This window comes from Gastrolobium bilobum, unplaced genomic scaffold (assembly GCF_033153095.1).
Source record: "Gastrolobium bilobum isolate Gb01-03AN ecotype WA unplaced genomic scaffold, APGP_CSIRO_Gbil_v1 utg7786, whole genome shotgun sequence".
NCBI classification, from domain to species: domain Eukaryota; kingdom Viridiplantae; phylum Streptophyta; class Magnoliopsida; order Fabales; family Fabaceae; genus Gastrolobium; species Gastrolobium bilobum.
Window position 1 is genome coordinate 41,377 of NW_026895819.1, and position 21,391 is coordinate 62,767.

Genomic DNA, 21,391 nt, shown 5'->3' on the forward strand with positions numbered 1-21,391 from the left:
CTTCTTCCATCCACTAAGCAGCCACCTAAGTTGGAACTAAAGGTTCTGCCAGACCATTTGAAGTATGCATATCTGGAGGAAAATGAGCAGTTACATGTGATAGTGGCCAAGAACCTTCTACCTGAATAGGAGGAAAAGGTTCTGACATTGCTGAAAGAAAATAAAAAGGAAATTGGATGGACTTTAGCATATATTGTGGGAATCAGCCATTCCATGTGCATGCACCACATTTTGCTTGAAGAAAGTGCTAAACCAGTGAGGCAACCACAGAGGCGCCTGAACCCGCTTATCCTAGAAGTGGTGAAGAAGGAAGTCACTAAGCTTTTACAGGTTGGCATCATTTATCCCATTTCAGATAGCCAGTGGGTCAACCCGGTTCAAGTGGTTCCCAAGAAGTCTGGAGTGACTGTAGTGGTGAACCAGAAAAATGAACTGGTTCCGGTAAGAGCTCAGAACAGTTGGAGAGTCTGCATAGATTACCGTAGTCTAAATTAAGCAAGTCGCAAGGATCACTACCCTTTTCCATTTATTGGTCAGATGCTTGAGCGGTTAGCCGGTAAATCTCATTAATGTTTCTTGGACGGATATTCTGGTTACTTAAAGATTCATATTGCACCTGAGGATCAGGAGAAGACTACCTTCACATGTCCCTTTGGCACATATGCATATGAGAGGATGCCCTTTAGCCTTTGCAACGCACTAGGTACTTTCCAACGTTGCATGGTAAGCATCTTTTCAGAGTTTTTTGAGGACTGTATGGAGGTATTTATGGATGATTTTAGTGTATATGGATCTTCTGATTGATGTTGCTGCTCCAAGAGTTTGACATTGAAATCAAGGTTAGAAGTGGAGCAAAAAACCAGGTAGCTAATCACCTGAGCCACATCACTTCTCTTTCACCTGATCCTCTCCCTATTCATGATGAATTTCTTGATGAGCATCTTTTACAGCTGCAAGGTAAGTTTTCTTGGTTTGCTGATATGGTTAATTACTTGGTTGCTGGTGTCTTGCCTGCTGATTCCACTAAGGCTCATATGCTAAAGTTTAAATGTGAGTCTAAGTATTATGTGTAGGATGATCCTTATTTGTGGAGATTTTGTAGTGATTAACTAGTTAGGAGATGTGTGCCTGATATTTAATTCCAATCTATTTTGAATTTTCTCATGCATCTACCTGTGGTGGTCACTTTGGACCACAAAGAACTGCTAGGAAAGTCTTAGATTCTGGTTTGTTTTGGCCTTCTCTGTTTCGTGATGCATATGAGTTCTGTAAGTCTTGCAATAATTGTCAGAAAGCAGGTAGTATTTCCCGTAGGCATGAAATGCCCCGGCACCCTATACTCTTATGTGAGATTTTTGATGTTTGGGGTATTGACTTTATGGGTCCCTTTCCTGTTTCTTTTGGATTTACATACATTCTCATAGCTGTTGATTATGTATCTAAATGGGTTGAGGCAAAAGCCACCAGGACTGATGACTCTGTTGTTGATGTAGATTTTGTCAGATCTAACATTTTCTGCAGGTTTGACATTCCTAGAGCTATTATTAGTGATCAAGGTTCTCACTTCTGCAACCGAAGCATGTTTGGATTAATGAAGAAATATGGTGTAATTCATAAAGTAGCCACTGCATACCATCCACAGACCAATGGCCAAGCTGAAGTTTCAAACAGAGAAGTCAAGCCAATCTTTCAGAAACAGTTAATTCTAGTGGGAAGGATTGGAGCAAGAGACTTGAAGATGCTTTGTGGGCGTACAAGATTGCCTACAATACTCCAATTGGGATGTCCCCTTACCGACTTGTTTGTGGAAAAGCATGTCATCTTCCGGTAGAGTTGGAGCATCAAGCATATTGGGTTGTGAAGCAATGCCCTATGTCTATCCCTAGATCACAAGGATTGTGATAAATTTATTAAATCAGGGTTCATGCACCAACATCCCTATTGTCATACATTTCCCCTAAATCAATCTATAAAGAGCAAACTCATAGAAAACATTAAAGATAGATAAATTTATTCAAATATAAAAAGAGAAGAATTCAGAGACAATTTAATTAATAAACATAAGGATTCAATTGGGTTTAATCTACCCTAACTACATAAAAGCTTAACCTAGCATACTGAATTGAAAAGCAATAAGAAAGAAAAGAGAACCCTAACCTCCATTGTTGTGATGTTGACTTGGTTCCTCTGTGCTCCAATGCTCCGCAACAGGATTCCTCCTTCAGGTCTCTGTGTAATTCCTTGGTGTGTCTGTGAATTGGTTGGTTCCATTGACCCCAAGCTCCCTATTTATAACATTTGAAGCCATATCTTTTAATTCTTCATCAAATCTCAACATGAATCTCTATCAATTCCTAATCAAATCTTGATTTGTTTATGTTTTTATTTAAGATCCTGCAGATTGGGCTTCAAATCTTTGTTAGGATTTCTTTATCACTTCTTAGCACCAAATCTTGTGGATTTACCTTCAAAATGGTAAACTCAATTTAAATCCATGCAATCTACCATATAATTCTTGTAGAATTTAGCATAAAAACATGGTAAACCAAGGGTTTATCAACCACATCAGCCTGAGGATACAGAGGTGGAAGCAGAAATTAGGCTGCTTGATGCTGTTTATTCTCCTTAGGGAGTTCAGGGAGTTCTCTCCCCTTTTTTCTTTTCTTTATGTTATTTGAATTTTCTTTTCTTTTCTTTCTTTTAGTTTTTGATTTTAATATGTAGATTTTCCTTTTCTTTCTGGTAATTATTGACTGGTACATGGAGTAGACTTAGATCACAGTGTTTGATAGCATAAGCTGTTGGCCTCTGATCTCGATTCTTAAATTGCAATACTTGTTGATTGATGTTGTGTTGCTGATTACATTATTTGGTTAAACCTTGTGAGGTTTTGAGCATGTATACATGGCATACATCTTCTGGCCATTCTTTTTCTTTCTTGTGTGTTTCTTCACTTGATCTTTGTTCTCTAGAACTTGCTCATGTTCTTTTTGAAACTACATTTTTTCATTTACATGCATGAATATGATTGAGGCATTCATTTTATTTTATTTTTACCCACTTTAGCCAAATAGCCATCCCTACAATATTATCCTATGGTGATCCCCTTTGAGTCTTTATATCATTTGTTTCTTAAGCCACATTACAAGCCTAAGTGAAAAAACCAATTAATTCCACACCCTGGAGATCTACTGAGCATTAGTTTCACTGTGATGTTGTGTTTAAGTGTGGGGGTTTGCCTGAGACATGCAAAAGTTTAAGTGTAGGGGGTGACCATCTGCTATGTGTTTTGACTATATTGACAAAAAATATAGAGAAAAAACAAAAAAAAATTCGAGAAAAAGCAAAAAAAAATAACAAAAACAAAAAAAAGTGTTTATTTCTATCTTTCCATTATCTTTGTTTTATTTTCTTAGTGTAGTTCTTAACTTTTGCTCTTGTAGATTTCTGGGGTGTTTAACCTTCTTTTCCATATTTCATCCATACCTCCACCTCAACCTCATTACAATCCTGCATAAAGCCATCTTGATTTATGCATGCATGTGTTAGTAGCAATGGAGAAGTAGAACTTGAGAAAACATATGGTAGAATGATTTTCTTGAGTAGATTTGAGTGATACACTGATTACCTGATACACTTGAGAGAGAAATATTGATAGCATCCTGTAAGGAACCATTTTCTGTAATTGGCATGTGTAGTTGAAATTAGCAAGTCTTGTGATTTAAGATTAGGGAATTTCTGTCCTGATTGGTTTATCTGTGGAAGACTTGTGATCTTTGTTTATTTTCTGTATGCTTGGTAATTGTTAGAAATGATTGGTTGGTCTTAGTCTTTGCTTTCTGTTTTAGTTTTTGCCCAGGAGTGCAAAAAGATAAGTGTCGGGGAATTTGATAACACATATTTTGTTACACTTATTTATTACTTTTGCTTAGTATTTTCAGGATTTATTTGAGTTAAATAAAGGTCTTTTGGGTCAAATCATAATTCTAGATTTTAATTGTGTTTAATTGATTTTCGTTAGAATTTTTCAAATTTACACTACTTTTGTATTTTGGCCATATCTCACATTAGAGATGTTCGATTGACTCTGTTCTTGTTGTGTTTTGCATCTAACAGAAAGGGCTACAATCATTATTTCTACTACTGAAGCCAAATTCGAACGGGAAGATGGTCGAAACCTGAGCCCAAGATTACATGTTTTTGCTGGAATTTTATTTTGACGTTTTGACATGTAAATTAAATTAGAACCCAATGTGGTTAGGGCCCAAGATCATGTTTTAATGTTTTATTTTATTTTATTAAGTTTTTATTTTATGTATGGGCCGAAGTGGTGGAACATTAACCCGTTCTGAATGTGGTTTATTTAAGGGAAACTTTAGGAAACCCTTCGGCAATCAGATTTTTGGATTAAAACGATTGTTTGAAGTTTTCTTTGAGATTCGAAATTCTGCACTCTTTTCTTTTCATCTTCTTCTACTTTTTTATTTTATTTTGAATGATGTTTAACCTTACTATGCTAGGCTAAACACCTTTAATCAATCTAAGGATTGAATGTTTGTTAATTTATTCCAGAGGATATGTTTCAACTGTTTAATCGATTTTATTTTTTCCCAATTCAAGTTGAATATCATTCGATTGTAGGTATTCAAACTGAATAATGCGATTGCATTCTTTAAGGAAAAATTGATCATTAGATTTAATGGTTAGATTAATTAACCCGATGAACGTAAGTTGAATAGGTTGAAACTACTGCGATTGCATAGTTAAAATATTGTATTCAGCCAAACGCTAGGCAATAGTCTAGAGTGGATTTCCCATTGAATTTGAGGATTCCGAATTCAATTGGGGTTAATCACAAATTGATAATTTTATTTTTATCCAATGACGAAATAAATTAATGAATCCTAATTCCTTAGGTTAATTGGTTTTAATTCTGATTTTTAAATCCCAATTTTAGTTCTGTATTTATTTAAATTTCAAATCAACAAAATCACCCCTTCCTTTTTATATTTTGTTTTACAGAGCGTTTTAAATTTCTAGCAGATTCTTTGGGAGACGATCCGAGTTGCCCTATCACTACAAACCTAAAGCTCGGTAATTTGCGTGGGTTCGACAGCGCATGTCAGCAGCGCACTAATAACGTCATTCAGTATGCTACACAACAAGGGAGAGGGCTCCCTTATGCGCCTTCGCAACATGCTAAAGCGAACTATACCATAAGAGATGACAACTTTTTATTGTGATTTGAACCACTTGGACACCTCAAAGGATTCTTTTTACCACCTAATTGACCACTCATGCAGTTCACGTATATCTAAATATTCGTAAATGTCTCATGGAATTTCCATCAATGGATCTCTAAATTTAGCCATTGAACCACCATACAAAAATATATAAGTCCTCTAAAGTCCATGATGAAATACCTTATATATGATGAAATGCCTTGAATTACAAACCAAAAGTACTATACATGTATCATAAGTCATGTACAACATTTACAATGCTTTTCGTAAAGATTACAAGTTTTCTCCCAAAAATGGTTTTCCAAGTGCATATTGTAACACCCCGTGTATACCCGGTTTGTTAACATGTCATCGTATTAAGCCAAGCTTAATTAAAATTGCGGAATATCTTTTTCTTTTTAATTATGACGTCATTAATCTTAGCCAAGTTGATTACTTAATCAATTTTCATAAAACATCGCCTGTATGTAAATTGCAATTAGACATCTAACTGAAATACCTCAATATACAGATATAAGCGAGTATCGAAGTAACGGACCTACCGCACGTAGTCCGGACAATATCCTGATACATTATTACATCTGGAATCCAGACTAAGACATAACCAAGTCACCGTGGCATGGACAATCCCCATGCTCACCAAATAGCAACATAACAACAGAGTCTCAACATGGTAATCCAAAAATGAAGCTAAAATCATAAAGCAGTAACAGGATCCAGCATTCAAGTATAACAGCAAAACAACATAAGCAGCATAAGCAGATATCCTTAATCAACTAAGCTCTGGCCTCCTGCCACTAGAGGTATCAACCCCCTGGTTACCTGAACCTGAAATAAGTGGCCCCAAACGTGGGGTGAGATCTCTAAATAAGAAATCTCAGTAAGGCAAGGGGTCCTCAAGGATCTTCCACCCCAAGCTCACTTACATGTGCAATAAAAGTTCAAAAACATTTAACATAATAAGTTCCAAAACTATGTCGTGCAACAGATATTCATGCCATGTGTGTCACAACTATTCTACTGGCCAGAGAAATGCAGGAATACGTCTATTACCTACAGTTAGTACAAGGAGCACCACTTGCACCACACCCACAACCTCACCCTATTGTATGTACCACATACTCAGGCTTACTGTATAGGTGGAACACTACATGCATATCGTAAAGGCACTTGCATATAACAGGTCAATAGCATTTCACAAACCAATATATCATGAAAACAACATCATGCATATAACCATACCCCCATGGGACATGGTGGAACCAACAATGGCTAAACCGAGGACACGAAAGCTTACCTTGCAAGCTAGCTATCCAAGCCAAGAGTTCACACAATCTCAAAGTCTACAAACAGCAAGATCACAATCTGTTTAGACCAATTATAATATCAATATTCATACTCTATAAGCATACTCAAAAAGACAACGCATTTCTCTTACGTTTTACGTCTTTAGGCTCCTCACAAAGCCACAAGCCCTCAATCAATTAGATTTTGACTTAGTTAATAATTACAGAGGTTCAACATAACCCATCATGGGTCCACAAACCCAAAGATATCATTCTGTATGAATAGTACCTTCACTGTTCACGAAAACCCAGAATATTCGGATATTTGTCGGGGGTATATCCGGATATCTCTCTGCCAATATCCGGATATTCAGATCCCCATATCCGGATATCAATATCCGGATATGCATACCCGGATATTTTGCGACAGAATGCAGTTCTGCATTTCGCGAGATATCCTTCCAAAGGTTGGGTTTTTAACCCATTCCAACGTCCAAGCATGCATTTTTAACCTCTTTTAAGTTCAAATAACAGTTGGTTACTTGTTTAACTCATTAAACATGCCAAGACAGCTCTTTTAACAATTAAAACTCATGATAAAAGGTTGAACAACTTACCCAAGCTTTAAAACAGAGAAAGGAGTGCTCTTGGAGCTCACCAACAACCCCCAAGGTTCTGACTTAGAAGATGCACGAAAATGGCATACAACAATGGTTCCTTTCTCACCAAAGATGGCTCCTTGGAGCCACACAACCAAGAACAAAGACTCCACAACACCCAACCCAACAAGTCAGCCCTCAACTCTTCCCAAACAGAACCCTCAACTCAGCAAAAGTTGAGCTTCACCCTCACAAGGAACTCACTCAAGTGTTTACAAGGAGAAAGTGAAGAGACAAGGAAGAAAAGGGGTCACAAGGCTCACAAAATGGGTGACGAAGCCATGGAATAGAGTAAGGAGAAACTGGTCAGCCTCCAAGTCACGTATTCTGAATGTATGGCCTAGGGTTTTGGGCCAATCATGCCTATTTATAGCGGTTTAATGCTTAAACACCCAGTATTAGCATTAATAGCTACGCTCAGCAATTTAATCCCAAACTTAGGATTCTGAACCTACTCATTTTTCTAAGATTTTTCATATTTTTATTTTATTTTTCGCAGCACCTTTCCGGTACGCGCTTTTCCATAGCCAGTATCAGTTCTAGCACCAGTTCTCATTCTTTTAACTTGAAACTGGTTTTACAAGTCCTATATATTATTCTAGTTACATATACATACTTTTTATAATATTCTGGGATACTTCATCGGTACGCATTTATACCGAGTAGCAGAACGGGTATCTGCACTTTTCGTCAGAAAAACGACTTTCAGCATTATTACTCACTTAATATAATTATTAGAGCCTCATAATAATTACTAGGGTAAATTATGGAATTATTTCCTAATTCTCTTATTTATTTAATTAATTTCCTTAATTAACGGTGCGAGTTCTTACATTCACCCCACCTTTTTAAGGATTTTGTCCTCGAAATCAGGAACATACCTATCCCGAAACTCGGGGTACTGTCCGAGAAGCTCGTCCTCCCGCTCCCAAGTACACTCCTCAGGGGTTCTTCCGGTCCACTGCACTTTGACCATCGGAATGATCTTGCTCCTTAGCTTCTTCTCGCCACGGTCGAGAATCTTGAGTGGTCCGACGGGAGTTTTCAAGTTCTCCCGAACTTCCACATCATCCGGTTTCACCACATGCGAAGGATCTGCTATATAATTCCGAAGCTGAGACACGTGAAACACGTTGTGGATGTTGGCCAAGTTCGGAGGCAAGGCAAGCTGATAGGCAACAGGTCCTACTCTACCAAGAATCTGGTATGACCCAATAAACCGCGGGCTCAGCTTCCTTACTCCGAGTTCCCGACCAACACCGGTGACAGGTGAAAGTCTCACAAACACATGATCACCCTCACTGAACTCCAGTGGACGATGCTCGACATCATAGTAACTCTTCTGGCGATTCTGCGCCTGCTTCAGTTTCTCACGGATCATCTGAATCTGCAGGGTGGTATCTTGGACAAAGTCCAAGCCAAACAACTTCTTATCTCCAACCTCAGACCAGCAGGTAGGAGTCCGACACCTCCTATCATATAACACCTCGTAGGGTGCCATGCCCAGGCTAGCATGAAAACTGTTGTTATAAGAAAATTCTACCAATGGCAGGTACCTATCTCATGCTGAAACCTGCTCCAAAGTGCAAGCTCTCAACATGTCCTCGAAGGTCTGGATGGTCCTCTTAGTCTGTCCGTCAGTATGAGGTTGATAGGCGGTACTCAATCTAAACTGCGTACCGAAAGCCTCCTGCAGCGCCTCCCAGAACCGAGATGTGAACTTCGGGTCCCTATCAGTAATGATACTCTCGGGCACCCCGTGAAGCCTCACGATCTCGCGAACATAAAGCTTGGCCAATTGCTCTGTAGTGAAGCTCACCTTCACTGGAAGAAAATGGGCAGACTTCGTGTAACATCCCGCGAATTTAGGAAGTTATATAATTTTTATTAGGAATATGAGAGCATCTCTGGAGCTCGGATTATACATGTAATTAGAGTGGAATTAATTCGAGTAGGGAAATTATTTTAGTGCATGCATGCTATTAGGAACATGTAGGTATATTTCCTGAATTCGAGTAATAGTTAAACGTATGTGATTAATTTTATTACAATGAATAAAACTCCTTAGTTAATAATTGGAGGGTACATAAAATAATAAGGCATGAGTTAGTTCATAAGATAGGAGAGCCCTTGAACATAAATCTTGGGCCTAATTATTCCTATGGCCGACGCCCAAGAGCCCTAAGTGGGAATTATGTCCAGCCATCATCACTTAGTAATCCTCACACCTTATCTTAGAAAAATTACAAGGTTGTACTCTATTGGTCTAGAAGCTCCACATGGCAAGCTTATTCACCATTGTAAACCCTTGTTATGCGCATAGGTTGATAGGAAATTCTGATTTCTTGTAATCATATACAACCCTAAGTCAGCCTTGTTAAGCCTATATCCAATGAAGGAAAGTGTAACATCCCGCTAATTTAGGAAATTATATAAACTGTAGTTAGGAACATAGAAGCTTGCATTGAACTCGATATATATATATATATATATATATATATATATATATATATATAATCATTTGGGATGGACTTAATTTAATTTAGGAAAATAATGTTAATTATAATTTTGGGTGAGTGTGTGCTTTAGGAAATTGAAACACTAGTTATGAGGATAGGATTAGCTTAATCATATATATAAAATTTAATTAATACTTAGAAGGAGTAGGGAATTAGCAAATACATGAACCATGGATCATGAAGAAAGAAAGTTGGGCCCAATTGTCCTTAGGGTTCGGCGCAAAGACCTTGAGGAAAGGTTTGAGATAGCCCAAAAGCTTACATCATACCCCTTAATTTATCGTAAGAAGATCTGGATGCATGACTCCTTATTGGCCCACTCCAACTGCATGTATTCCCATTGGTGGGAAACCACTCACTTATCCTCACCACTCCACTCTAGAGCGTTCATAAGAGAGACATAGGCTGATGTGTTGGCAAATAATTCAGAACACTAAGTAATTCAGAACACTAATTAACCGTTGATTTTCTCTTCCCTCTCAGCACCTCTCATTAACAACATCAATTCAGAAACCGTAAATTCAGAGAATCAGAATATCATTCTATCTTCATCTCACTCTTTTCCCCCACCGTGTGGTTAGTGGTGGAGCGCAAAGCTGAGAGCTCATACTTGAACTAAACTCAGCCTCATCTCAGTTTGCCTCTTTCTCTCTATGCGTGTGATTGTGGAACCTCAAGCTGTGTGCTTGTTACCATCATTTTCCTATACGTCAACCTTAGGAGAAGAGCAACGAGAAACAAAATTCCCATCATATACACTGACTTCCCTTTTATTCAAGCCGTGAGCTTTCCTAAGGTAATAACCCAACCTCCAAGCTTTCCTTCTCCCTTCCTGCATCACTCGGCTGAGTTACAACCAGAGGAGTTTGCTGCTCCCTGGTGTTTGGCCTAGACCTCTCATTTAAGGAGCTGAAACGGACCCCTTGGAAGCTCGAGGAAGAAGGACTGCCTTGAGCGATTGGTGGCTGTTAGTAATTAAATTAACTATATGCTTTAGACTCCTAATGGACGCACCTTAGAGAGTTATGGGGAGAATTGCAAATAAATATTATGGGGCTATTTTGGGTGTTAAAAAATCGAATGAGATTCATGGAAGAACCTTGGATTTTCTTTAATGTAGCAAGTTAGAAGGTGATGTAAAATCAGAAAATTAAATAGCATATGTAATTGGAAATGCGGGTAAATACAAAAGTTAAGGAGCATTGACATTAATGGTAAATTATAGGAATCAGAGTTTGAAATTCTGTTTTTGGGCTTTGCTTGCGTAGGTGCTCGTAACCCTTATTGTGTGGGCTGAATTTTGGTGCCGATTGATTATTGTTTGGACATAAGGTATGTGTTAGGCGGTATTACCTGATGTGACTATTGACCAGTGTATAAATTGTGAATTGTTGCTCACATGTGCCTTATGATTATTCTGCCATAAATGATGAAATTATTCTGCCTATGGAAATTCTGTTATGAAAAGAAAGAATGGCTTGGCAGTATGGCATCCAATGTACATGAAGTATATGTTATGAAATGATGATATATGCATGCACCGTACATCATACTGCACTTGTCCTTCTGTTTGTGTGTGACAGCATAGCATGGCATGCATGTACCAAATTCATGTTAGTCTTGAGTCTTAGAATAGTTATCTACAGGATCATGTGATTGAGCACGCATCATATAGGCATCCCTCGGTACCAGGGTATGGGACACTTGGCATCCGTCTGCATAGGTCACAGTGGGATTCAATAAATGAGGGTGTCGTTGCATGGAATTCCCACTGTGTATGCACGCGCACGACGGTGCTATGAGCGTGATGAAGAAGGCATTATATATGCAATATGATATATGATGAAAATGATATGTGATGAAAAGGTTATATTATGAAAATGATTTCATGTTTGAAGCGACTGTTTATATTTTGTGACTAGTTTAATACTGTTGCGTTATTAGTTTTGTTGCCACACTACTGGGATTTTTCTCACCCCTTTGGGGCTGCTATTTTTACAAAATGGCAGGAGGACGTAAAAGCTTTTGAGGACTTGGATATTTGCTGTTGGCTTCTACTGTTTTGGGCATGCTGCTATTGATGTGATATTTTATGGATGACTGTATGAAATTGAGAAGCGTTTATTACTGCGAACTATGATTTTATTATTGCATTACGATTTTATTACCAGCAAATATTTTGGAAACAGATGTTGAAACGTTTGCGAAAAGTATTTTGACATGTTATTTAAATGCTGAGTTTTGAAAAGTCTTTGCGAGCACTTTGTAAGTTGTCGTACTGGGGCTACGGACCTCCGATTTTCTTATAAGTTATATGCACGCGTAGCCCCAGGTGTCTAGTTTCATTATATATAAACCTTGCAAAGAAATTCTGAAAGCTCAATTTTAAGTTATTATGAATTTTACCAGCCAGGACGTTTGTGATTTTTTCACTATTTTTATCTCTTATTTTGCGAGTTATGTTTCAAGAGGCAAACGAACTCCAAATCACTATTATTTTATATGAACGTGAAGCCCCAGATGTTTAGTTTCCATATTACAAAGAATATTTTTTTGAATCGTTGAACTGGATTTTATACGAATTTTTAAAGACAACAAGGTTTATCAGGAAATTTATATTTTTAGTAAGTTTAAGAAATTTTGAAAGTAACTCTGATTTTTTTGTAACGAACCTAATTTCAATTATAAGTTTTAAGTTGCAACATCAAAATGAATTTTTTTCAGTCTCTAAAATACTATTAAAGAACTCTAATTCCGCTTAGCAAACAACTTTCTTGGAGGACTACAAGAGAGGGTGTTACGCTAATTGGTATCAGAGCAGTTTTGATTCAAGGTGTTTGAATTGATGAAATGTTTGCTGTTTGTACTTGGTTGTTGGATTGTTGCTGTTTGAATTTATTGACTGATGGTAAATTTCCGCTGAATTATTGCTGATTGGATATAACGGTGAATTGGTTGCTTTGCTGTATGATAGAATTACTCTGTTCAACTGCTGATGGTTGAATATAATTATTGAATTGTTTGCTAGCTGTTTTTGCATTATTCTTTGTGTTAATGGTACTTGTGGTGTCCAGTGTTAAACATGGTTATGCACACTTCAACGCTAAGTGGTGAGCCTGATCAACTCACTGCCACGCATGATGTGTGTGCACAATCATGGTGACCACGGGTACACTTGTGTCTGAGCACTATGTGTGAAATAGTGAATTGCTACTTGAATTAATGGTTAACTATAAATTCTGTCTTATATGAATTATAAGGAAGGTTTTATATATATATACTTGATGTGAATATATATTCTTGTGATATTCTGAGCTGTGGATGATAATAAGTTATCTTTAAATAATGTGCGGTTACATATTTGTTTTTTTGATTTAGGACCTTTCTTGTATGTTGTGATTGTGTTATATTGCTGGAGAATAGAAACAGTTGTTCGTTTAACTAATTCCGTTAGGTTCCATAACTGAGTAAGAGTAACAGTAATATAATACTGATAATTGATGTATTGACATAATGAACTTTATATGATGTATCCAAACCCGTTTGTCTGTGTGGACAGCTCGGTGTTAAACATACAACGATTTGCTAATCAGTAATATAATACTAACGCCTATTGGAACAAGCTGTCCTATAATACAAGGTAATATGTTTTCTTGCAAAGAATACTCAAGTTCCTAATTAGAATTATACACTAGGAATGGACTTTAAATGTAAATACTGATTATATGTCATTAAATAAATGTAAACGAAATTTCATTAAGAACTTGCACTAGGTTTGCCTTGGTATAACTGTTGTAACGTGAGTTGTTTTTGATCAGTTTCTGTCTCAAATCGTGTCAATCCTAATGCAATTGTAGTTGATCTGAATTAATGCGTATTACTTAACAGTGCTTCTTCTGGTTTAACCCTAAGTAGATTTTTATTCAAATGGGTACTGCACTATTTTTAACTTAAAATGATACAAATTACTAATCTAATGAGGTCCAAACTCCTTGGTCTGGATTCTGAACCTCTCAAATTCATTAAAGATCTCTGTGCTGTGTGTGTACCCTGGCACTGGTATACTCTCTTTTGAGCTTGAAGTTTGAGATAGGTTAGTGGTCTTAGGTTCTTAATCCATGTTACAAAAGAGAAAATTTAGAGATTTTATTACTCCCGTTAAAAAGGGATTGTTTCTTCTTTCTTAGAAATTTGATGCCTGCTGTTGTGTGACTTTTCAAATTGGATGACATGTGTTCAGCGGCTGTTTCAAAAAAATATAATAATAATAAATAACTTATAAATCTATGTGTAAGTAATCAAAGTTATGGTGATTGGTTTAAAGAGATCACGTACACAACTATTTGGTGCGGTTACATTATATGTTGCCAATTGATTTTTACTCTGTGCTATTGCTAAGTTATGTCTCCTGAGGTTGGAAAGGTATGGACATCACTTACTATCCTGTACTGGTTCTGATATTTAGTGGACAGTAGCTTAAAGTTTAAATTGGATTGACCTGACACTTGCTATATCACAATCTAACATCGAACGGCAAAATTTACTTGCTTGCAACTAAATAATACCAAAGTTTCTTGATTCCTTCGGAACAATTTCATGCACATCATATAATTAGCATTTGGTTAGTAGGAGCTCGTGGTTCTATAGTTGAAATGGTGTCCCATTACCTGGGTTGACTTAAAACATATTACCGGTAACATTAGAATTCTGTTAAGTGAAACTGAACCATCAGGTATTGTTAAAGTTAATGTCTTGCTTTTCTGAGATTCCATTTGCATAACCTAGAATTGAATATTATTCAATCTGCATGATATTGCCATATGATCAATACCTTGTGGCAGCCTCTGTTTTATAAGTGATTAAGTTCTCTCTGGGCACCTCATTTATGTACGTTATAATTATAAATTGAATGTATTTAGATAACGATGTACCAATTCTCAAATAAGTAATACCTTAAATTACTCTAATTAGCTTGCTGCAAAAATTTATTGGGTACTTATGAAAATATCTGAGGACAAGACATTGAGGCAGTGTTTGGTTCGACGCTTTTCAACATTTTCCTAGCAAAGTGAAAACCGGTTTCTTCCTTCTCCACGTTTGTTAAATGGATTTGGTTTCTCTTCCCCATCAATGCCTGATGTCTAGCAATCCTGCGTAACAAATGAAAGCCGGAATTGAACAGTGTTTTGCAACCCTTCTGTGAAGGTGGTTTTGTGAAGAAAGCGAGATACTGAAAAATGGTGGGAAAAAATGACAAGTTTACCCCTCAAATACAATGCAGACGTGTAAAGTTTTTTCTCCAATCTACCCCAAAACCATGTATCATTCTGACAAAACTTGAGATGCCAGTTGATGGTTTAGAATTTCGTCACTCATTTTGAAAGCCCCAATCGAAGTAAAGGTGTGTTCCGTCTACAACCGATAATTTTGAAAGCCAAAATCAAAGTAAAGGTGTGTTCATCCGATTTGTGTCTCTGATTGATTTGGTCTTATACTGATTTTTTTTTTGTTAAAGGTCTTATACTGATTTAACTAAAAACGAATGAGGTCGTTTAAACCTGAGTAGAAGGATTTATCGTGCGAAGTATTTGTTCGAAGCACGGGGATAGTGTGATACAAAACTATTCTTTTAATGGACATCTGTATAAGGGTTGGTTGTATATTTGTATGTGGTGAAAGCGCACAGTGGGAATAAAAATTCAGCATAATGGACATGAGAGGAACAATAATGGGGGCTTTCAGTTACGGTTTCTAAAATGACGATGAGCTAGGCCGTCCCAATATTTTCGCAATGATGGGTTTGGATTAGGTTCAAAACCACCATCAGCAACCCCTCCTTACTACCCCATCCTATCATCAATTACTCACTTGTCTTATTTATGCTGTGCTTCTTATTTTTGTAGGCCTCCATAATATTAACTTTCGTTTTTGTAATTTTCATGTGTTGGGAAGTGTTGGCAGTAATCAATCATATTGCCGTAGTGTTAGCCTCCCTTTTGTTGAATATGACGATTTTTGTGCATTGATACCTGAGAGAGAGGGTGTAGAAACTGCCACTTGTTTGTGGACTTGTCTCCAATACAAGGCACTACTTAGGTAGTTGTGTTTATCATTGTTTCCCATAATTAATATCTGTCATTTTACATTCTAGGAACGATACGAAATTTTTGCTTCATGTATGTAGGGATGGGATATATATGTGAGATGCCAAAAATCCTTTAGCTGTATTACTTGCCAAGAATTGCTCATATATTCTTTTTCTCTGTTTTTATGTGGTTATGGGATTGCTTTTTAACAAAGCAATGTTCAATCAATAAAAGGGTTCCACAAAATGGGGAAAAAAGATAAGGATGTGGAGAGTGTTATGCATTGTCATTATAGTAAAGCAAACTTGTTTTACTAAAAGTTCCTTCTCAAAATCTATTTTTACTCCTTATGAACTAAAAGTTTACAATTGAATTCAAACGAACAAATAGATAAATAAAAAACAGAAGAGTAGTTTTTTCTTCTTAGGACTCATTTACTGCCATTCAGTTTCCTTTTTACCTTTTCTAACTTCTTATCTTTAATCGACTATTACAGTTAGTGAGCTGTTTGTGTACAACATGATCTGTTTTTCATAAAGGTAATAGCATATTAATATAATAACTAGTGAGGCAAAGTTATAAGCTAACCTCAACTGGAAGTAACCTTAAACAACTTGTAAGTAATGGTTTGACATAGGTGAATGCACAGGTAATAGCCAGTAGATTTAAACCTGAATATTAGTTAAAAATATGTTCCTTTTAAATAATGATTTGTCATTCTGAAAAAAATACCCTCAGACGAAGCACTACCTGTTACTTTATTGTTTGCTCCCATGGTTATTCAAAACAGAGCTAAATTTTCTATTGCTTTAATTTTTTTAATGCATATTATATGCTTCCTTGTAGTGTTGTGTTATGCTCCACACTTGTACGTCCTGCTTGATCTCAAATACAGCCCCCCTCTTTTGTCCATATTTCAGGATACTATTATTTGTTATGAAAAAAATGAGATGTGAATAATTTTTGTATTTTGTGTGTTAGATTGTGGCAATGAACAATGGAATGGAAGTTAGTGTCGTTGTTGTTCTGATTGCTCATCTGGAGTGTATGCAACAATTGATTTTGTTGTTATATTTGTGCTATGTACAAACACCATAACAATACCAGGAGAAATAGAAGGAGGAGAGTATCATGGAACTTGTTTACTAGGGCTAGGGTTAGGGAAGTCAACTTCCATAGAATAGTCCATGCAAGTGACAGGGCTTGTATTGAAAATACAAGGATGGACAGAAAGTCTTTCCATAAACTGGTGTGGTTGGTGAAAACTGTTGGGGGACTACAGCCGACTAGACATATGGGTGTTGAAGAGATGGTCTCAATTTTTCTACACATTTTAGCCCACGATGTGAAGAATAGGATAATTAAAAGACAGTTCATGCGATCTGGTGAAACCATAAGTAGACAGTTCTCCAAAGTTTTGCTATCTGTCATACGGTGTCATACACTTTTATTTAAACGACCAGAACCAGTTCCGGAGAACTCGACTGATGAGAAGTGGAAGTGGTTCAAGGTCAGAAATTTATTTACGTTCTGTTACATTTAAACCTGCATAAGATGATGTCCACGTATTTGGTGTGATGGTTAATAATATTTGTAGTTGGTTAATTATTAGAATTGTTTGGGAGCACTAGATGGGACACACATCAAGGTCTATCCATTGCAAGCCGACAAGCCTAGATACCAGACTAGGAAGGGTGAGATAGCAACCAATGTGTTGGGGGTTTGTTCCCAAGATGGTCAGTTTATTTATGTTTTGCCTGGATGGGAGGGTTCAGCCGCAGACTCAAGGGTACTCCGAGATGCCATCTCTCGTCCGAACGGTTTAAGGGTCCCTAAAGGTAATATGCTTACACAATTTATCAGTTTCAAGGGGTGTATTGCTTAGCTAACTATTAATTAAACCTTCCCTATCATGAGTTACTATTGGATTTGTTTGCATGTTTCAGGATACTATTACTTGTGCGATGCTGGTTACATGAATGGTGAAGGTTTCCTCACTCCGTATAGGGGTCAGAGATATCATCTTAGTGAATGGAGACATGGGGCACATCCAAGAACCCCACAGGAATTCTTTAATATGAAGCACTCATCTGCAAGAAATGTCATTGAAAGATGCTTTGGAATGCTGAAGGGTCGTTGGGCTATTGTGCGATCAAAGTCTTTCTATCCGGTTAAAACTCAATGCCGAATAATTATCGCATGTTGCTTGCTTCATAATCATATACGAAGAGAAATGGCTGTGGATCCTTTAGATGATGAAGAAGTGGATCAAATGCAGCAACCGATGTTGATGTTGGAGGAACTGACTTCATCACTCACGTAGAGTCTTCTAATGCATGGACTGTCTCGAGGGATCAAATGGTGAATCACATGTTCAATACATGGAGGAATCGCGTTTGATTTTAGCTTTTAGTTATGAAACTTGCAAATATTAGTTGTATTTATACTAAGTGTAATCTTGTGGGCTGCTTTAAAACTGAAACAGCAACTATGTGTTTATGTTGTAATCTTATGTAATAGACTGCTTAGTTTATATTTTCGTATTCACAGCATGGGAAATTGTTGTTTTCTATATTTCTGTGACCCTAAATTCATTTGTCCTCCACATTATAGAGTTGTTTGCTGTAGTTATTCCCACTATATTCTCAAATATGTTTCGTATGTGTTCTCTTGTTTCACAGATATAGAAATACAACAATTGGCTCCATGGCTGAAGACAGCCAGCAGTCTACGCAGTCAACTAAACGCATTAATCATCAATGGACTGCAGAAGAGGATAAAATGCTCGTAGAGTGTCTAAGTGAATTGGGTTTCGGTTGGAAATGAGACAACGGCTTTAAGGCAGGTTATTCCAATGTCGTAGAAAATATGATGCATCGCAAGATACCAGGATGCTCCTTGCGAGCTAGCCCACACATCACCTCTAGGGTGAAACTGTTGAAGAAACAATATACTGCCATCGCTGCAATGGTAGGTACTAATGGTGGGAGCGGCTTCGGATGGAACGATGCCAAGAAAATGATAGATGTCGAGAGGGAAATATTTGATGACTCGGTCAAGGTAAAGTAATCTCCATTATAAGTTATGCTTTCATTTCATTACCTATCTTAATGAACAAGTCATTGACACTAATATTTAACCTTTGTATTTGTGCGTATTTTGTGTAGTCCCATCCCACTGCTAAGGGTCTTTACAACAAGCCATTCCCGCACTACAATGTTTTGGGAAATATATTTGGGAAGGATGTTGCCACGGGATCTCATTCAGTGGGTGCAGACGATGTAATCCGCGAAATGGAACGAGATCCTGCCTTGTATGATGCAAGTGGGACACCTTTTGATGATTATATAGAACTCTCTGGTGACTATATCCCCACTCTTGTAGCAGATCCTGCTATGCCTGACATCCCTGCAGAAGATGTTGTGGCCCCAAGTAGCCCAGTTTCAAATGTTACTGCCAGAAAGGGTAAGAAAAGGCAAAGGAGTGAAGATCCTTTCGGACTTGAGATGGTTGATGTCATGAAAGATTTAACTCAGACATACCGCAAATCAAGTGACAGCATTGACAAATTGGTGTCTTGTTTTCAACACCAAGCTGATGGAAATAATAGGCGAATGTCAATTATGGACGAGATAGAGAAATATGATTACTTGACTGACCCTCAAATGGTTCACATAGGTGTGCAGTTGGGTAGGGATAGTAATTTGACGGATATCTTTATGCAATGCAGTGACGAAAAAAGAAAGCACATATTGGCTGGGTTGTTAGCCAACTTTGATCCCTAGCTTTGTTGGTGTGACTGTGATGCATCATTTTTTGGTATTACATGTGATGCAGAGTGTTTTTTTGGTGTGACTGTGCTACTTCCACTCTTGTGTGGTGTGGCTGGGTTACAATATATAATATGTAGCTGTGGCTGGGCTACAATATGATATGGTTTTGGTGTGGCTATGATACTGTAACTATTTTTTGGTGTGACTGTAGGTACATGGGAGGATTATGTAAATACCAGCACCTTAATGCCCTCATGATTTATTTTGTAAATCACATACCTCATTGTCTGCTGTGCTAGTTTTTAATACGGACTATGTTCATGTCCGATTCCCTTATATAGTTTTTGGTATGTCTAATTTTGGAGGTGAAATTCAATAATGGTATTTGGCGAGTTGAAAATGGAAACGGGTTTTTGTTGCTGAAAATGAGGTATGTGATTCTTTGACAATATGCACATAGGTTGATTCAATTATTCCAGGTTTTTATGTATGGCATAGTCAATCATAGATGGTCATGATTTATATCTGTACATGCAGGTTCAGTTGTTGGAGTGTGCTACATGGGAGTGTGCTGCATGGTATGAGCTCAACCATCGTGGAAAGAGATGACAGGGAAGACTGACACGAGCTGTTGAACTCGCGCAAATTAAAAATTAATTCTTTAGGGTTCAGAAAATTTTTGTAGTAAAGTGCAAACCCTAAGTCGTCTCTCAAGGAAATTGTTTGGGTAAAAATCGCTTATGATGACAGAAAATAAAAAGGGGGGTTTGTTTTGATTTCAGTTTGATAATTTAAAAAGGCAAAATGTAAAATTGTATGTAAAATTCGTAATTAAAAATAACTAACCTAAGATTTGGGTTCCATGGATGTCTTTCCTCGGATAAGAGGATATCAGAATCGTGATTGATTTGTCAATCGAATCAGAATCCTTATTTCCAATTGACAACCCTCTCTAAGCGATCGCTTAGCATTTGAACAAAGACGATGCTTCTACTCATACAATCGCAGAGTATCAGCCCGCTTGATTTAAGGTCATAGGGTCAATCAACCTAATCATCAAATCTGATGATTAATCCCTTTCCATAATCGCAATCGCGAACCTCAGATTGAATATCCACGATCGCACGATATCAATCTGAGTTGGGAAGGGAAACAAAACTGATTTGAAATAAACGCAGATCCTCAAGACTAATCCATGGAATCCATTACCCTTAGGTTGATTAAAAGGTTCTTAGCCTCGCATGGCTAAGGTAAACATAATTCAAAAAATAAGAAGAAGAAGAAGAATGCAATTGAATAAAAACTCAGAGAGAACTTCTCTGTTGTAAAAACTGACTACCAAGAGTTTCCGAGAGTCCCCTTTAAATAGCTGTCACGCAGGACGGCTAGGGTTTCATCGCTTCAGCCCAAACATAAAATAAAAACCGAATAAAATAAAATTAAACAATAAAACTTGGCTTTGGGTCACTTAAGTAATTGGGTTTTAATTTAAATTACAAGCCCAATAGTCAAACAAAACTTCAGCAAAACGCGTCCAACTTGGCGTCCGAAATCTACCAGCTTCTAGTCCGAATTGGGCTTCGAGCTCTTCATAAGAATTGTAGCTCTCTGTGTTATCTGAAAAACCCAATAAGAACGGAGTCAATCCGACAACTATGGACCGAGATATGGCCAAAATACAGAAGTAACATAAAGCTGAAAAATTCTGACGAAAATAAATTAAACCCAATCAAAAACTAAAAACCTAAATTAACTCTAACAATCATTATTTTATTCAAATAAATCCTAAAAATACTAATCAAGAGTAACAAATAAGTGTAACAAA

At 37.2% G+C, this 21,391-nt stretch overlaps 3 protein-coding genes across 8 annotated transcripts; all 3 read left to right on the forward strand.

Annotated features, from left to right (window-relative positions):
• The first annotated feature begins 213 nt into the window (after positions 1 to 213).
• LOC133296198 (uncharacterized) lies at positions 214 to 1,831 on the forward strand. The gene is made up of 4 exons (XM_061495146.1): positions 214 to 441; positions 604 to 703; positions 820 to 957; positions 1,299 to 1,831. The coding sequence occupies exons 1-4, from the start codon at positions 214 to 216 to the stop codon at positions 1,829 to 1,831; spliced, it is 999 nt and encodes a 332-aa protein (XP_061351130.1).
• Positions 1,832 to 10,118: 8,287 nt separating this feature from the next.
• Positions 10,119 to 18,280, forward strand: LOC133296195 (protein ALP1-like). 6 transcript variants are annotated; one of them, XM_061495140.1, is made up of 5 exons: positions 10,119 to 10,674; positions 10,976 to 11,039; positions 16,775 to 17,303; positions 17,406 to 17,631; positions 17,740 to 18,280. In XM_061495140.1, exons 3-5 carry the CDS (start codon positions 16,875 to 16,877, stop codon positions 18,114 to 18,116), a joined length of 1,032 nt encoding a protein of 343 aa, XP_061351124.1. In that variant the 5' UTR covers positions 10,119 to 10,674; positions 10,976 to 11,039; positions 16,775 to 16,874; the 3' UTR covers positions 18,117 to 18,280. The 6 variants fall into 6 exon arrangements, 4 of the variants coding, with proteins under 4 accessions (XP_061351124.1, XP_061351125.1, XP_061351128.1 ...); XM_061495141.1 differs by having other exon boundaries at positions 10,119 to 10,503; XM_061495144.1 differs by lacking the exons at positions 10,119 to 10,674; positions 10,976 to 11,039 and adding an exon at positions 13,265 to 13,347.
• A 205-nt stretch (positions 18,281 to 18,485) lies between these two features.
• LOC133296192 (uncharacterized) lies at positions 18,486 to 19,844 on the forward strand. The gene is made up of 2 exons (XM_061495138.1): positions 18,486 to 18,853; positions 18,961 to 19,844. The coding sequence occupies exons 1-2, from the start codon at positions 18,662 to 18,664 to the stop codon at positions 19,576 to 19,578; spliced, it is 810 nt and encodes a 269-aa protein (XP_061351122.1). The 5' UTR covers positions 18,486 to 18,661; the 3' UTR covers positions 19,579 to 19,844.
• The last annotated feature ends 1,547 nt before the right edge of the window (positions 19,845 to 21,391 follow it).

What these genes read in the sequence shown, in the direction of transcription:
- LOC133296195 (XM_061495140.1), top strand. Translation starts at nt 16,875, where the DNA reads ATGTACAAACACCATAACAATACCAGGAGAAATAGAAGGAGGAGAGTA. An exon ending in AGAAGTGGAAGTGGTTCAAG is followed by an intron (nt 17,304 to 17,405) that starts GTCAGAAATTTA and finishes GTTAATTATTAG; the next exon opens with AATTGTTTGGGAGCACTAGA. An exon ending in CGGTTTAAGGGTCCCTAAAG is followed by an intron (nt 17,632 to 17,739) that starts GTAATATGCTTA and finishes TGCATGTTTCAG; the next exon opens with GATACTATTACTTGTGCGAT.
- LOC133296198 (XM_061495146.1), top strand. Translation starts at nt 214, where the DNA reads ATGTGCATGCACCACATTTTGCTTGAAGAAAGTGCTAAACCAGTGAGG. An exon ending in TAGCCTTTGCAACGCACTAG is followed by an intron (nt 704 to 819) that starts GTACTTTCCAAC and finishes TGCTGCTCCAAG; the next exon opens with AGTTTGACATTGAAATCAAG. An exon ending in GCATCTTTTACAGCTGCAAG is followed by an intron (nt 958 to 1,298) that starts GTAAGTTTTCTT and finishes GTCAGAAAGCAG; the next exon opens with GTAGTATTTCCCGTAGGCAT.
- LOC133296192 (XM_061495138.1), top strand. Translation starts at nt 18,662, where the DNA reads ATGATGCATCGCAAGATACCAGGATGCTCCTTGCGAGCTAGCCCACAC. An exon ending in TATTTGATGACTCGGTCAAG is followed by an intron (nt 18,854 to 18,960) that starts GTAAAGTAATCT and finishes TATTTTGTGTAG; the next exon opens with TCCCATCCCACTGCTAAGGG.